The 18,221-nt window shown below is 43.8% G+C and overlaps 1 protein-coding gene across 1 annotated transcript in view; it reads left to right on the top strand.

Annotated features, from left to right (window-relative positions):
- The first annotated feature begins 2,233 nt into the window (after positions 1 to 2,233).
- The window catches only part of LOC144139355 (uncharacterized), a 39,851-nt gene continuing 23,863 nt past the window's right edge, over positions 2,234 to 18,221 (top strand). The window contains exons 1-5 of the mRNA XM_077671726.1: positions 2,234 to 2,342; positions 2,542 to 2,601; positions 2,707 to 2,902; positions 8,798 to 8,886; positions 13,486 to 13,518. Coding sequence (XP_077527852.1) covers positions 2,805 to 2,902; positions 8,798 to 8,886; positions 13,486 to 13,518 — 220 coding nt within the window. The 5' untranslated portion in view covers positions 2,234 to 2,342; positions 2,542 to 2,601; positions 2,707 to 2,804. The remainder of the gene's footprint in view (positions 2,343 to 2,541; positions 2,602 to 2,706; positions 2,903 to 8,797; positions 8,887 to 13,485; positions 13,519 to 18,221) is intronic.

The raw sequence follows: 18,221 nt of genomic DNA on the forward strand, positions 1-18,221 counted from the left end.
TATGCCAGAGTACGAGTGGCTATGCAGAAAAATACCTAAAACTTAGGCGTGACTGCAGGTACACCATGGGTAGTGAGTCTGTGTGTGATGAGGTGAATATATATAATGAGTGGTAATACTTTATCTGCTATTTCTGTGGTATGTCTTCTTGAGATTGGGTCAAGCTCACCAAAGGGGTGGCTGTGATTGGTTAGGGCTGGGTCAGGCTTTTGTTGGGGTTAATTGGGTGTGCCTTTCAATTTATTGAGGAGGGGTTTGAATATCGAGAAATCGGTTCTACGGACGCCGAGTTCACGAAGCGGGTTACCGCTTGTGTCAGCGCGCCCTAACGCGGTCCACTTTTGGTGAGGTTTGAATGGCTGAGGATGAAATGATCGTGCACTGCCGGTCATCGAGAACTTACAGCGGCAAGTTGGGAAATTTATGTGAGCTGCCGCAGCCGTGTCTCCGACTAAGGGAGAGCAACCGCCACCTCTGGTGTTTCACCAGCCTTGCACCACTAGTTAAAGCTGGGCCATATTTTTTTTTGTTTTGGCTTGAGGTTTACTAAATTTTATCAGGCTTAGCGCACTTCCCTCCTCTCCTGTTTTGTAGATAATTCGAGGAGATGCATATTCTTCTTTTTGTTAAGTTCTTTATAAAATTTGTAACTTTTGTATTTCTGCATTTTATTTTTTAAGATTCTATACGACCAATTGTCTTCCATGAAGTGATTATAACGAATATATGTGTTCGTTTTGCGAGTTAAATATTTTTGGAAATGTAGGTAAGTTCACGGTGGACTTATTTACTCTTGCGTTTATTAGTATTTCTACGCTATTTACCAGACTTTTTTATTCAGCTTAACCTAATTCGTGGAGATGTTTACGATGCAAATTTGTTATTTTGTGCTATTGTTTTTGTAAAATTTTTAATATTCTATTGCTTTTATATTGGCCTTTATGCAACACTCTGTTGGACAAATTATTCCCATTTAATGTTGATGTGGTATCGTTGCAAGTATTGCATTTATTGTAAATGCAGCAAATTACTCGGTCAGTCTTGTGGCAATATATTATAATGCCTAACAATAGACAAATAAACACAGTACCACCCTGCGTGATATCTGCTGAAACCGCAGAGCTGTGGTATTTATTTACCATTACTTCGTTTAACTTGGGCTTTTTCTGGTGCACCATATATTAATTGTCTTAATTTGCTGTCATACAAATTGTTGCCGAATTACTCGTGTGTAATACAAGTTACCGCCATTTTCTGTAACCATGCTTCCTTCGTAGATGGGCATGTGTTACAAAATCAGCAATTATGTATCGCTTCAAACTCCATAATGAACCCATTACGACAAGTAAATCATACTTAGTGTAATTTTACAGCAGTCTTAGCGGCTAATTGTGACCTAATTGGTTTGATACTTTTCGTAACACACCAGCGAGAGCCCGCTGCTGTAGTCATACTCTCTGTGTAAATAGCCATGCTTGACTGATCGAAAAGGCAATGCGGGAAAGCCACCTTCCTTATAAAGACGCATCTGACACAAATGTTTAACAATCGGCTTTAACTCAGAGGTTTAAGGCTTCTCGGTGAAGACACATTGCAAGAGTAATATCAGCCGTGTCCTATCTAGATAGGAACGTCTTAAGAGCTTTACACTGTTTTTAGATTTTTATATTCTATCAAGTGTTTTTTTTTTTTTGTGGTGGCAAAACCTGCTCCCCGTGGAGAACGGAGAATACAAGGTGAAACTTTCGTAACACTCAGCCCTACAAGAGCACCGCTGTTAAATAACTCTGCCTATCAAGAACAGGGGTGCAGAGGAAGCTTGTCCAATCCTATGAAACTGTAAACAATGCCTTTGAAAAATCCGTGTCAAAACAAATTGCCAAACCGCGCTTCCGGAAGCCCTTAAATGGCAAGCTTGTCGTTTCGCCTGAATTTCTGTTGGCCAAAACTTTAGATTTCCCCGCCGTTCTCGCGTACCTTCTCGAGCCCGCTGCCGTAGTCGTACATTCTGGGCAGATCGACTTCATCGGAGTGGACCGATTGCGGCGTAACCATGCCGCAGATGGCCTTAAACTGGCCAGAAATATCTGTACAGATGGCGGAAACTCCTCTGTTCCTTCTCCCGAGGGAGGGTATACCTGGGATTGGCTGTAATAAGCCGGAATTTTCCGCGCCAGTTGTGGGAGCGGGTGTTTTCCCGCCGCCAGCTTTGTTCGAGCAGACTATTTTGTCCGCCAGCTGTAGGTGAGGAGAGAGCGAATAAGGAGGCCCTTTAGAGTGCGTTGCCAACGGAAACGTAGAAGGTGACGCGAGGAGCCCAGTACAAGGATCGCTTAAAAAAAGTAATTACCTGTTTCGAGAAAAACACCAAATACTTTCAATAACCTACCCAACCAACAACAATGGCACTCTCTTTATCTTCTGTCCCTATAATTGGAAACCGTTCGCTTCCCGGAGAAAATAACTTCACATTGCAAAGTGTCGGTTGCGAACGCATATATACTCTTTGGGTTTCTTTAAAGTTCTTCCGCCATGTTGCAGGTCGGCGACGACAGCTTCCGACTTGTACCGACCCGAAAGAAATAGCCAACAATTCTATTGGTAAGTACTTCCTTTAAACGTTCTTTTTTGCTTGCCCCAACTAGGTACAAATGTGACCATGTACAACTTGTATACTCTTGTCCGTCTTATCACTCCGCATGAAAGCACCCGGATGGAAATTACCCATAAGCCGGCAACGATTCTGCGTTAGCAAATGGGAGTTGACCTATACAGAGAGCGTCAACTTTTGCAAAGAACGCAACATGACTGTACTATCCCAGCGACATCTCTCTGGCGAGGAGGAAAAGCTTTTATTGAAGAAAAAATTGAGCAAGAGCGTCTGGGTTGCTCCGTCAGAGAGGTAAGATTCAGTGTTTAATATAATAATTATGTCATTGTTTATGTCCTTATATTGTTTCACTTCTATGGGATCGTACTGCACAGTTACAAGCAGATAGTACGGGGCGAGATTTTCCTTTTTAGGTGAGAGGAGTTCAAAATATTTATGTACAATCGCCGACAAACACAAGCCTAAAATTTTACGTACACTAAAGGATAAATGCCAGCCAGACCCAGAAGGGACCAAGAGTAGCACAATTACCCAGCTGAAAACGTAGAAATAGGCGATATAACAGGAAATACTGAAAGGAGCGTTTCAGTAAGGACCAACATCAGCAGGGTAAATATAGGAAACCTAAGCAGAAGGCAAAAAAAGGAACACACAAACTTGTTGCATAGCTTTATAACTATGCATGGTGGAATAAAACATGATAAGGTGGCCGAAATAGAAATAAAACTTGAAAACAACCACATAAACATATATATGTTTGTGGAGATTCTCCTGTGAGACTGAAAAGCCCCTTTCCATACGCTATTATGTGCGGAACTGGCGGAAGCGGGGAGAAGGAGGTTCTTTTCAGTTTCTAAACTAAGAAAGGTCTGTTAGAAAGTGCATGAAAGAGTTTAGTTACACCTACGTGTCAAAGGCACAGTATAACATAGAAGCTCATGATTAGGGGTTGCTCATCCTCTAGATAGTGGTGAATTCTGAGATAAAAATTTTGATAACTGTAGAGGTATAAAAGAGAGAATAATATGTTCAATACCTGAGGGTAAATAGTGTTACTTAAGGTAAAAATGCTAATGCAGTATACTTTGATAGACACACTCACAATAATGGCTCCTTTGTGCTAGACCCATGTCAAGAAAACGGGATTACAACAGAAACACCGAAAGAAACTGGCACAATATAGCGTTGTAAAGCTGTAACAGACACTCGAGCATATTGTTAGCTGATATTCAGGACTCTAGAGGTTTTGAAAAATAAGACAGCTGGAAACAAAACAGACCATCTAGGAAGTGACTGCAAAAATGCTACTTTACCACTGTATTTGGAGAGGCAATCAGTCTCAACTCTGCAATGTCCACGCAGAATTAGTCAAATTGATTTGAATTGTGAAGCGTGTAATTGTGTTGGTGATATTAGGGGATACGAAAAAAAAGGGTTTTAAGGCAAAACATTGAAGCACGACGGAAAATGAGCTGTCCGGGAAAGGACAGCTGTCGTAGTCGTACGCGAACATGGACTTAAAAGGTTTGTTTCATTTTTTTCAGCTTGAGTCATATCCCAATACCAAAATTAGATCAATTTTTTTCAAATAAGATAACAAAGCATTTAGAGCTTTGTGCTGCTTTGCGCGACATGTTTATGGCGCTAACTAAATCTTTAGCGTTATTCTTCTCGCTGTAGACGTTCGACACCTCCAAGAAAGTTTGCCATTGGTGCTATGTGGGCCATATATTCTAGTATGTATAGAACCCACAAGAAACATACAAAATTAACGAAAAGAGCGACGCAGCATTTGTGAAGCGTAGAATTCTGCTGCCCTAAAACTATACAGTTGTGCGAAGACTTTGATGAGTTTTATTGGTTAGCAGGCCTCACCTTTCCGATTGCAGAACTCTCAAGAAAATAAAACATGCGATCATGAATAAAAGAAAGTGATACAAAGGGAAGCCATTTCAATTTGGACGTTCATAATAGGTCAGCCAGTGTTTCATCAAAGGCAGACGTGTGCTGGGTTTTGCTTGAAATTCTTGAAGCTTCAAGTCAGGCTTGTTTTGATAAGAGTGAAGGAACAATAGGTCCACGTAAGCGTCCACGTGTAGTGTTTAGATATATCTACATAAAAGGTGTAGATTCTCTATGAACAGGAAAACAAGAAGGCGAATGATGAGTTGTGGTAATACCTCAAAAAGAGGCAAAGCATACAGAAACCAATAGGTTGAGGAAGAAATCAAATCAAGAAGGTCGTTATAAATGTGGCGCCCAGAAAACTTTATGATTATTTCTGGTAACTTCAATGGCACTGCTTTACGTTCTGAAAAAAAAGAGCATTGTGGCTAAGTAAAGATGCACCAAAGGGGCGTGCATGGCTTACGCAAAAGGAAATAGACACGTGCTATACGGCACATTTTATTCAAATGTGATTGCATCTATATTGATGTTCATATGCCAAAAGTATTCGGTTTCCTGACGCCATAGACCCAATGGCATTAAACAGAAAGTAAAGTGCGATGCTGTAGGTGTAATTAAAAAAGATTGCGATGCCGCCGGGGTAACAGCAGAGAGGGCAATGTACCCTACGGTACCTACCACTTGTAATTGACGAAATGTTTTTTTAGTTCGACTCTTAGAGCGGTAAAAATTTGAGTAGTGCAGGGTAAATACATGAGATTTTTTTATGAGAGCCCTCGTTTCGAGGCATGCACTTGTGAATGAATAGATTAATCAAATAATGAATCAATCATTCAATCAATCAATAGATCGATCAATGAACCATTGAATCAACCAATAAATCAATCAATCCATTTTAAGTTCCCTTCGTTAGTCAAACAATGAGCAATCAATTCATTCATAATTCAATAATTTACCAACTACAGCCTCCCAAATTTTTATAATATAGCGGGAGTGACCACCAAACAGCATGTCAGCGCCTTATCATGGTGTTCAGCAGTGGAATAGTCCAGAGTACGCACACCCGCATAGGGCCATCTGCTGTATGAGTGCCGTCTGCTGCGCTGTTTTCTTGAGAGTGGCCCACTGCCCTGCCGCTGTATCTGAATGAATGTGTGCCCCACGCTGTTTAGGTACCTTTGGCGGTAACAAAAGGGAGTTGCTAAATAAAAAACTGGTGGTTTGTTGCCCTGAGAAGAACCGCGGATCAGACGACACTCCCACAGCAGATAATTTCGCGTGCGTATGCATACCCTCGCCAAATTTTTCCGGTGAACACAGTGATAAAGCGCTGATATGCCAATCGGCAGTCGCTCCCGCTGTATTATTTAAAACTTGGGAGGCTATAACTGTCACGTGTGCAAGTGCCATTGTTTCTTCAGTGAGAAAGCCCTAAAACGTTTTTTGTGCAAATAACCGCCCATGATGCTCTACTGGCAAAAATTGGCAAAAATAGCCACTGCAGTGAAGGGTAAATAGATAAATAAGACACACACATCCCTCAATGAGCTTTGAAGCGATGTCTGCACAGCAGTACACCAGGGGTGTATCAACGGTGCTATATCTGTTTTTTTATTGCTTTCTTAGAAATTCTTATAGCACATGGCAAATCACTGCAGGGATTCAATACCCGTCGACCCTGTTTTGTTAACGTAGGGTCATTGAAACTTTCTAAGGCACAATAAATATTCAAGTCCAGGAAACCACTCAGGAAATCATCTGCACGAAGCCCTCTGGTGTACGCTTTATGTCTAGAATGAAGTTTTCCATGAGAGGCCAGGCACTAACGTCCACAATCCGCGCTGCCATCTCATCTTCTATGTGCTGTGAACACTGAGGTATATAAATAAATAGTACGGCACAGCGTCTTCATTTTTCACTACTGGGAACCGAATTACTTGTTGGGTTACAGTAAGTTTTTCATTAACGCACAGTTCAGGATGTCAAATGAAAATATGGGGTTCCATATGCTGATAAAGCATAAAGGATAACATTTTGTCCCACTGATTAAACTGACACTTTCTCTCGTCCACAGTGCACTAACCAGGTACTTACGGGAAGCATATCGCTGTGTTTTGTGAAAAGAAAAGTACCTATTTGTCGGTTTTGTCTGCGACCTTTTCTCTCTCCTCAAAACGTCGTTCCCAGTACCTGTACCAAATTGCTACCTATTCACTGGCTGCGGAAACAAACATCGTCTACCTGCTTGTATAGACGCATCCCGGAAACATTTCCCTGGTAGTGAAGAGATACCTCCACTTTCAGAAGGACCAGAGATACAATCACTTCTCGAAACTCTTCTTTAAACACTACTTAAAACATTGCTTGATGACACAAAAAACGCCAGGTAGCACTTTTTTCAGCAGCATTTCAACAACTATGCGCTCTCTCGGTGCTGCAAAAAAGAAAACCTTGCGACAAGTTGTGAAAATAAAAGAAAGACCAAGAAAGATTAAAACGACTGCGTTTTTCCAATCTTGAAAACCAAATGAAAACTATAAGTACTTTGTGCATTCTTTGTGCATTTGCCCGTGTAATCCAGAAAACATGTAGCAGGTATTAAACTTTGACAAACAAACACAGATTAGAAAGGTTGTGCGCGGAACCAAACAATTGCGTCCTTGCCAGGTCCTTCGTTTGTCCCCCAACTTTTCTGTATCCTAGCGTCAGTTATCTGGTTATCCAGATATGTCTCCAGAGAAACTAGCAGATATTTTATACGTACTTCTTTGCAATGTCCTCTGGTTACGAAAAGCAAATCAATGGTTTTTATCTTTCTGGTTCTTTTCTTGTGACAGACAAACCTGCCGGATTGGCAGGAATCTGGACCCTTGTGGGAAACACAGAACTATTCATTTCAAGCTTACACAAAAAATGTAGATCAATGCATGCAGTGCTACATGTGAACATGCTGGGTCATGAGTCGATTAGATGCAAACCAGTGGTGCCGAACTGTGATTGAAGGGGAGCTTTAGTGGGTGCAAATATCCTAACTGGTTCACTTCGCGGTTTTACACCAAGAAATGTGAGCGAAGAAAGAATGGTATAGACAGCAAAGCAGAACATGGGATGGTTGATGCAACTTGTGCGAAAAACAAGGACACAAACGCGGTGGCAGCCATGCAAAAGACAATGTTGCAGCTATCAATGTCTTAAATATTATCGTCATGCTTGCGCGTTCAAAGCATGGGCGCAGACTTGCAAGCGCAAGCAAATTTTTGCTATCATTTGTGTGCTTGCGTGTTCACATTTTGCAATACTCATCGGTCAACCAGTGTTGTGATTTTTAACTTAAGTTGTGTATGACCATAGTTGTCAATATAACACCACAGAAGAAAAATTGAACGCGTGTAATAGGCTCATGGTTATTTGTAGGGCATGCCCGTAAAGTAAAAAGAACAGGGAGCTGGTATTTACTAATGCTTTGTTTTCTTGCACACCTTGCAACGCAAGCTAACTGGTGCATCATTATCAGAGGTTTGAAGCGCAGCTTTATGGAGTAATGAACTAAATGATTCGACGTCCTTGGTTCCTGAGCCCCTGTATGTCCCGAAAAACACGTCTTGTCCATGGTTAACAGTTTCAACTAGCGGGGTAAGGAACTAGAATGTGACTTAGGGGCAATTTTACTAGGTATGACAGCTCCTTAAAGGAACCTTATAATTTCCTTAAGTTCGAGCAACGCAGAGGTTACGTTGCGAACACATCGGGCAATATATAAGTTTGTTTTACAAACCTAATGTAGCTGACAGAAAACCTGCCTACTTGGCCTTTTAGGTTTAACTTGTAAACGATCATGCCGGCTTTGAAGACCTGCTGGAACCATCAGACTGGCTACCAGATGAGCACTGGTTGTCACATTGCTAAGAAAACACAGAATGGTTTTTGTCAGTATAGAACCTAAACCATTATCTTAATGGAAAGTGTTTACTGATTTTGCAAGAACGTGATCGCTGCACGCACGCGTATTGCTTGTCTATCTCTTGGACGTAGATCCGATAAAGCAGGTGCCATCTGGAGTTCAGAAGTGATAGTAAGAAACTTATTTGCCAGTTATATTACCTTTTTATTATTACATATCCACAAACCTATTTCATGCAGGCAGTTGTCACAACAACGGATCTCATTGTATAACCTGTAGGACTGATGCTTCAGTTTCTTTCTTTTAGGCAATTGGTTGGCATTTTCTGCCGGAAGTAGACCTAAAATAACTGCTCATGTCTGTGTTTTTTTTTTCAGAGGTGTAACGACGTATGCGGCTACCTGTAACAGCACCATTATCAAAGCAAACGCTGGCTGCTTACAGGGGCACAACGTAATTTGCACAAGTAAGTATTGTCTGAAATGTGAAGCTTATAGTCACCTTATCAGAAAATTTGTGAGCAACAATGGGTTAGCTTAGCTGAACATATCAAAAAATACTTTTCCATCAAGCTTCGGTTCATTGCCTTCCTCAGAACTAGCCGCGCGCGCGCGCGCAAACACACACACACACACACACACACACACACACGCACACACACACACACACCCACCCACCCACCCCACACACACACACACACACACACACACACACACACACACACACACACACACACACATACACACACACACACACACGCGCCCGCGCACTTGCACGGGCGCACTTGCACGCGTGCGACCGCGTACACACGCACACGAGCGCACACGCACACACACATACACACACCATCTGTGTGTGTCTGCCTGAATGGCCCTGTTTGATCCCATATGACGACGACCAAAACATAAGATTTTCTAAATTCTCCGTTCCGCAATCACTGATGTCAGCAGGACGGCAGCGGGCTATGTCAAGATCCGAGTTGAGAAGGTGCCTAAAAATTTTCAAATAAATATGGAGAAATGCCTACGGCTGCCCCTTTGTGGGCATGTAGATCATGCTTAGCTGCTTGATCGGCTTAAATTTTGCTGTGAGAGGTTATCCCATGTGCATGCACCACGCGTCAGGTTCCATGCGCAGAACGCAGATCAGTGCCAGCGCAGACTACGCAGGTATTTGCTGCTCCCTTCAAACAGGGGGCGAAACTAATGAGGGCGCACTGCCACTCCTTTGCAAATGAACGGCGCGGTTTAGTTCTATATTTTCCACAATTATCAGACCGATAGTGAAGATGTTATCATTTAGGTTGTCTTTCAAATAAACATTTGACCATTGCGATTATCACAAGGCGAAAGCAACGCCTCTTCTTTGAACGTAACTTTCGACCAAAATGTCATCGACATGAACGGCACTAAACACCAAAAAGCCCAGAAGGTGTGACAGCAATGTATGAGAGTTTAGTAATATTAAGAAAGGTAACAAAAATTCTGTAGTTATCGTTTTCTCAGTATAATTTCTGGTAATGTACAATTCAGGACGAAGAATTCTCCCAAAATTTACCTTCAATTCAATAGCACAATATACCTTTCCGTTGTTTCCGCCCCAGCATTCACAGTGCAACTCTCCATCGAGCTGTAGCTTTTCCCGTAGTATGTTTCGAACCCCTTGGCAGCCTTTCGGTTCAATGGATGGTTCACCTTTTGATCCGCACTCGCCTTAGGTGACGCACCCAAACCCATTTTTTTAGCTCAATTTGAGAGATAATGTCTGCCCTGAGCACTGAGCTACTATATATTCCTGCTCCTTGCGCTGGAGTTAGTTTTCTAAATTACACTGCTCATTTTCTCTCTCTTGGTCTTACTACTACCTTATTTCTTTCCATGTCTTGCTGCGATGATCGAAGCTTTATTGTAACAGTGTTATAGTGAGACTCCACGTTTGTGGTCCGTAACCGAATCGCCAGTATGGCACACTCCTTATAAACCCGCATTTGTAATAATAAGGTAGGATTACTCTTGAAAAATACCAGATTTCTAATCGAATGCGGCACAGCGTTTGCTGATCTTCTGGCTAATTTTCTTACCGTGACTTGATTGGTCGAAAATAAATTGCCCGATATTGTTATAACCATCGACATGCTCAAGCAGTAAATTTGAAGATGAATTATCTTCCCATAGTTGTTTAATATCACTTTTATTATTGTTTGTTCATTTATGTCTCACATCATAGCTTTGCGAGAATTCGTGAAGCAGTTTAGGGACGATTCTGCGGGATTATAAAGACAGGACAATGACATCAGAATATTTCAAACGGCCTACTTATTCCCCATTGTTTCGAAATCTTGATCCCTCCGAATTGAGTTTTCGGCAAACTCCTATCAACCACGCTGCTAACAATTTCGGAGCTAATGTGTCTCCCTGCCCTACCGCTATTTGGGTAGGGTAATTTGTGTTCTTAAAAATAGCTGAGGTATCCATTCACTGCTCGTGTATCACCGTACAATGCTACATTGAGCTTACCCTATTATTTGATTTTTAATGCTCTCACCACCGTGGCAGTTGCCCCTGAGTGAAATGCCTTTTCAGAATGTTTAAGCCGCACATAAATGCCTTAATTTGCACTGCCGTTTTATTCAACTGCTCAGTCCGATACATAAATGTGATTCATTGTTAAGAAGACCTTTCTAGGCCGGCTTGGTATTTCATTGAGCAAGTTTGAAATTTGTGGTAGCTGATTCAATGTGGAGCGCCGAAAAAGACACACGCAAGGAGAATAAGAGACGTACAGAGCACTGCGGATTTCCGGAGTAATTCCTATGATTTGCCAGTATTATGATCTTTATCCGGTTCTTTCGACTGTCGAACACCTATCTTGTGGTGTAGTCAGATTGCAATACTTTTATGCGTGATTCGTGCGAAACAGAGTAGGCTGATGGGCTTGTGATTTTTGAGCCCGTTCAAAACATTCCTCCTAATTGTAGTTTTTTTGTGTTTTCATGTCTTCAGCACACTACGCAAAATTCAAGACGAGTGCACTTATGCGATTGATAGTAGTGGTTATTGGGTACATTTTTTAAACAATTTGATGTAAATTAATGATGATAGATTATTTACTGAATAATGTGAATCGTTAGTGGGGTGGAAAAAAGAACAATTCACACATACAAAGCAAAGATAAGCGCGGATTAGGAACGGCACAATAGCATGAGGGGGGTTCTGAAAGTGGACATTTACAGAAATGTATTCATCACAAGTACGCCAGGCTGTCAGCCTAAAAGCAGACAAGCAAACAAAGCATCCGGAGAAATGGTTACTAGTGTGACCAACGCCATTACAGTTACACTCTAAGAAACAGTCGTTTTAGGCCAGCTGTGCATAACAATTTAGATGAATAAGGGAAGAAATGCCGCATAATGCGTTAAAGGCTCATAAGAAATGAGCAATATGAAAAGGCCTGACGGGCGGTTAGTGTCACCGCTCCTCGAGGTTTTGTTGTGCACTTGATTCGAAAATTTGAAAATGTCTCATTGTGCAATTTTTGGCAATTAATAAATGTTGGATAATTTTATATGGGTAGACTTCCGCAATGCCTTGAATGCTGAGAAGGCGTGTGATACTAGTTGAGCCCTTAAACCGTTGGGGACATCGATGTTTTATAAATGCAAGGAATTGAAGCTGAACTTTATATAAGAAGATGAACCAATCATTTTTCCCCCATCGTAGAATAAACTCAATAGGTCTGTGTTAAGGAAAGTTATTTGAGCATATATTTTGCATGTTCCTACTTGTATGCATTGCATCGACGTTTATGGCAGCGAACGGGATCAATTCAAAAGAAGATGGTTCATTACAATTGTAGCGCTTTGTTCGGTTTTTGTAATATCGTGTAAAATCTTAGTTTAGGTGTGACCAGATTCTAGTATTTTTAAGGGGGCCTGCAGACAAAATATGTTTGCTTTGTTCGAAAACTTTGGTGTTTTATATTGGCCCAGTGCTTCTCGAGCCGCAATTGGCGCTTTATTTAGTGAGCAGTTAACCAAATAAAGTAAAACATTGTTTTTTTGGCCAAATCGTGCGTTTAATGATGTCTGCCGTGATGTGACAGGTATGGGTATTCAAGCGAATGAGTGTATTGTTCCGCCTGCAGCGGACTGCGGAACCTTGTTGCCGTCAGTCCTCCTTCATGGCGCCGCCATACTGTTCCGCACCCCTGTCCGCCTTTTTTTTTTTCCGACCGTATTTGCATCGGGCTTATTTCCGTTACGGATGGTAGTAATCGTTGAGAGAAACATGGGTATCTTCGACAAACCGCAGCTATATGAAACACCGTCCGCGCAGTATGAACACCAGTACACACTGGTACTTCTATATTTACGTCTACTTTTGTAACTTTCATTCTTTGCACCACCATCTTGACACAATAACATGAATATGCATTACGCCTCAGACGAAAAGTCTCGTTCTGCAAGCTTAAAAGTTATTCCTACTTTGTGTTCGTATTTGTCGCCCTCACCCTATCACACGAGTGTGCATATTGCGTCATTGATCCAGTGTGGGACAACAGCTAATTAGTCGCATGGTCATTCCTTTTTTCACGTTCATGTAGCTTAATAAAAGAAAGTGTACGTTAAAAGTGGTGTAAGTATAAAATTAACGAACCAATCTTTGTAATAAAATTAACGTGTTTTGTCTGCACTGCCCCTTCAACATAGATCTATGAACGTGGGCCCGGATGATTAGCGCTAAAAACGGCATGAATTTTGTTTGTTGCTTAATGGTAAATTTTCGGCGCGGAGGAATTTAGATCAAATTAAGTCGTCATTTTACCACAAACAAGGTTTTTTAGAGTCCGCACCCGAAAAGCGGTCATTGATCTATTGAATATTTATTGCGGCTTGCACGAGCTGGTCTTCACATTGCACCGTAGGCGGGAAGAAAAGCACTACAAATATACAATTATAATATTGTAGTATTCCCCAGTAGCTAAGGAATGTGGCAAAAGGTTTAGTGTGCCCCTCCGTCTGTCAACCTGATGCGATGCCAAAAATGGACTTTATATTCTATTACAGGTGACAACATGACGGACACTACAGCGACTACAGGTAACACGATTAAACGGTCTCTCCTTTTTACCATCTATCACAGCCGTTGTATTTGGGTGGCGTGTAATTAGGCAAACCTTATGTGAAGCCAGTGTCTTTATAATATGGGAACATACTGTGGATCACCTGCAGGAGAGGTAACATACTAATCCTTTGAGGAACAACTCAAGTTGCTTCAAATGATAGTTTATGATACACGCTTTCTTTAATTTTACCACCGTATTCAGGCACACAAATATTTCGGTCGTAGGAATATCTAGCGTTTTCCCAGACTGTACAGAAGATGAAACATGTTGGTTGACCGGGCAACACGACTGCTCTTCGGCGTCACGAATCCAAAGACTACGCAATTGTCTTCAAGGAAAACAAGTATACTGGAGCGAACGTGTGCTCTCCTAATAATTCAAAGAATACAGTGGCGGCGAAGCAGCAGTCAAGAAAGTGACGTGTCCAGGTGAGCGTTGGCGAGCAGAATACCGAGGCGTCTGCTCTGCGGGAATTTATATTTGGGAGCGAGAGTTTCTAGAACCATCGATTTACATCCAGAATACTGTAGATCAAAGAAGGTTATTGTAGGATTTTAACGTTAGTTCAAAGCGATATTCCTATCAATGGAGATAACACATGCGGATTAAACATTAAGAATTATAAAGCGCTTCACTTGGCACACATATACAGAGACCAGCGCAGCCGGGAGATAAAAATAAAAAATAAACAAACAAACTCGGTGCGAGATTCCCGGCATTACCCGCACTCTAAGAGTGCATTGACCCATTGCTAAAATAAGAGACAGTCCGAACAAACAAACAAAAAGTCTTCATCGGGCGTAGTCAGGTTTAAGGCGAACCGCCTGTATGACTTCGGGCCGCGTGCGTCGTCAGGACGTCCGGAATCACCATCGGGAACACCGTGTAGGTAAGTTGGCCAACACGTCGTAGAATTCATTAGGGTCCAAACTACCCTCGCAGAAGCTCCTCACTGAGTCCGCCCCGTCGGATGGTAGTCCAACCCCACACACGATCTCCAAGCATTACTCGGCATCTCGGAGTCGCAGGTTGTAGCGTCCGGCATCCACCAACTACTGGTCCGTTGTACGAACTTGAGCAAGCTGGCGGGCCTCCTCCACGCGCTGCAGGTATCCTTGGACGTCCGCGTTGAGATCGTCGTCTTCTACATGCGGAAGCATGGCGTCAAGCATCGTAGTCGGCTGTCTCCTGTAGACAAGCTCGAACGGTGTTATCTGCGTAGTTTTCTTTATTCCGTGTTGTACACAAACGTGACATATGAAAGGACTTCGTCCCAAGTCTCGTGTTCAACGTTGACGTAAATTGACAGCATATCCACGATCGTCTTGTTGAGAAACGTCGTCAGCGCGTTCGTTTGGGGGTAGTAGGCTGTCGTTCTTCGGTGATCTGTGTGGCTTTAGCTTTAGATTTCTTGCATAAGCTCCACACTAAAGGCCACTGCGCGGTCCGTGATTAGGACTTCAGAGGCTCCATGTCGCAGCACAAGTTGGTTTATGAATTTCGCGACTTCGTGTGCAGTCCCCTTGGAGGAGTGGCGGACTCCGCGTGGATTGTCATGTAGCCTGTCGCTATGACTATCCACTTGTTCTCGGATCGTGACGTAGAGAATGGGCCCAGGAGGTACACTCCAATCTGTTGGAACCACCTCGATGGGATGGCGATCGGCTGCAGAAGTCCTGCAGAACTCGTCGGCGGTGTTTTTCGTCGCTGGCAGTCACGGCAGCTCCGGACGCAGTAAGTGACGTCGAATGCAAGACGGGGTGAGCTGTGCCAAGCTGTGCCGAGATGCCCGGAAGACGGGTGGTCCTGGCACGCTTCCAAAATTTCGTCACAAAGATTTGCGGGGATGACATGCTGATAATATTTTCTCGTCGCGGGGCTGAAATTCTTCACGAGGACGGAGTTTTTTTAGGCTAAATGCTGTTAAGTTCCGTTTGAAGGTCCTAGGCACGCCGAAGCTGTGTCCTTCGAGGTAGTCGATCAAGACACGTAAGCCGGGGTCGGCACGCTGCAGGGCGCCTAGGTCTCTCTCCGTCACAACTCCGAATAACGCGCTGTTTTCATCAGTCTCGTTGTGGAGGGTCGACGAGGGCGCGGGACAGGCCATTGGTGCAGGAGTGAATCCTACCGGATTTCTAGACGATTGTAACGTCGAACTCTTGCAGGCGCAACCGGCCCAGATGGCCAGAGGGGTCCTTCAAAAATAGCGAGCCAACACAGGGCATGGTTGTCGGTCACAACATTGAAGGGTCTACCATACATGTACGGGCGAAATTTCCAAATCGCCCATATAATAGCGAGGCACTTTTTCTCAGAGGCGCCGAAGTTTTTCTCCTTCTTCGACAGAGCACAGCTGGGAAAAGCGATTACTCATTCGCAACAGCTTTTCTTTTGAACCAGGACGGCACCCAAGCCTATATCCTGGCGTCGGTGTGCATTTTCGTTTCAGCATTTTTCTCGAAATGAACGAGCGCGGGTGGGTTTTGCTGGCGTTCTTGCAGCTCGTAGAATGCTTTTTCTTGGGCGTTTTTCCACCTGAAAGGGATGCTATCTTTCGTCAAGCGTGTGAGTGGCTCTGCAATGCGCGAAGTTTGCGACGAAGCACTGGTAGTGTGCGCAAAGTCTGAGAAATCTTCGTACGCCCTTCTTCTCTTTCGGCCTTGCGAAGTTCGCAATGGCTGAAGTTTTTGCCGGCTCAATGACGTGGCTCCAAAACGTAAGTTCGTCGTACGCTAAACAGCACTTCTCAGGCTTAAGCGTTAACCCCATACAAAAGGCCTCGAGGGCAGACTCCAAGCTTTCAAGGTGTTCGTTAAAAGTCCACGCGAATACCTCAACGTCGTCGAGGTATACGAGGGAGGTGTGCCACTTCAGGGCAGCTATCACAGTGTCCGTGACCCTTTGACACATTGCTGGCGCCATGCCTAGCCAAAATGGCATCACCTTGAACTCGTAGAAGCCGTCCGGGGTTATAAATGCAGTCTTCTTTCGGTTTCTCTCGTTCACTTCAATTTTCCAGTAGCCTGTCTTCAGATCCATCGATCAGAAGCACTTTGCATGGCAGAGGTGGTCGAGGGCGTCGTCGATTCGTGGCAGGGGGTACACGTCTTTTTTGGTAATTTTGTTTAGTCGCTGGTTGTGAATGCAGAACCTTAATGTGCCGTCTTTTTTTACGAGTGCGACTGGCGCATCCCAAAGCAATTCAATGGCCGTATAATGTCTTCGCTCAGCATGTCGTCTACTTGAGTCCGGGTGGCTTCCCGCTCGTGTGAAGAGATGCAGTACAGTGACTGTCGGGTAGGTAGGGCTCCATCTTCGGTTATTATTCAGTGCTGCTCCAGAGGTGCCTGACATAATTTTGAGTTCGACGAAAAACACTCACTGCTGCGACGAAGCAAAACCAATAATTTGTTTTCTTCTTCTGTTTCCTTCAATAATTAGGCCACAGCGATCACGTCACTTGCTCCTTGGGTTTCTTCGACGAAAGCAATTGCAGCGCCTTTGTTTAAAACTCGTAATCCTTGGTGAAATTTGTCACTGAAACGTGGAATTGGCGTTGCTTAAAGCGCGGAATGTCTCTTTCGACGGTCACACCACAGTCTAGAAGCAAACTTCTTTCACTCTCTACACTATGTTCGACGTCAAGAGCAGCATCTTCACATTACACGGGGATCATCAATCTTCCGCGGGGTAGCAGGGTGACGTGATGATCGGCGATCCGTACAGTAGCACGGTGTTTTGGTTCCGGCGTCTTCGAGGGGTCAGACGAAAAAGTTATCGACTCTCTCTGCAGATCAATTATTGCATCGTTGTCCGTGCAAAAATTCCTTCCAAGAATTACGTCGCGGGAGCAGTGAGGCAAAATAACGAACGCGGCAGCGTATGTGGTGCAGTCAAGGGTGACGCGTGATGTGCACGTTTCACTTAGCTTACCAGATGGCCTCCTGCTGCGCGAATGTGCGGACAGCCCCATCTGGTCGTAACGTTCTTCAGCTTAGACGCGAATGATACGCTTATTACTGAGTAGTCGGCTCCCATGTCTGTGAGGGCAACTACATCAAAGCCGTCGATGGACAAACGGACGTCGGACGCCGCTTTCTCGAGTTGCGGGTGCGTCGGCCCGTCCTAACTCGGTTTGTGTATGTTGATGGTTGGACACTATGCCTGGTCGTTGTCGTCGTCGTCATCTCAGCAGCAGGATTGGTCATGTCCGGTACATGTCGCTCCGTGTACTGTAGTCGTGTTCGGGAGTCAAATCAGGGTTAGATCGGGTCGTCGTGCTGAGGGCATGTCGTAGATCATTGTTTTTGTCGAATCGTTACGTCGTTGCAGGGTTTTCATTTTCCGCCGTTCTGCAACTTCATCTCCAGACGTTGCTGCCTTTAAGTTCCCCTACTTAGGCTTGGCGAGCTCCCACGCGTTAACTCTGCGTTATTTCGACTGCTTCGCTATCGGTATGGGTAGGGTGACGGGAAAAGGTTGAACCATACTGGACCTTGGTTGGTGTTGGACAGGAAAGCTTCGGTATCAGTAGGGCGCTGGCCGGGCCGGGGGCGTGGTGCTTTCATGGAGAACCCACGCAAAGCGAGCCTCTTGTAGGGACAGCGACGGTAGATGTGATCGGCCGACTCAGTCGTAGCACTGCGGACAATTATCTTTCGTTTCCGCTGGTGGTCG

The sequence above is a fragment of the Haemaphysalis longicornis genome, unplaced genomic scaffold (genome assembly GCF_048455015.1).
Source record: "Haemaphysalis longicornis isolate Haplotype H1 unplaced genomic scaffold, Haemaphysalis longicornis Haplotype H1 scaffold_5, whole genome shotgun sequence".
Classification (NCBI taxonomy): Eukaryota; Metazoa; Arthropoda; class Arachnida; order Ixodida; family Ixodidae; genus Haemaphysalis; species Haemaphysalis longicornis.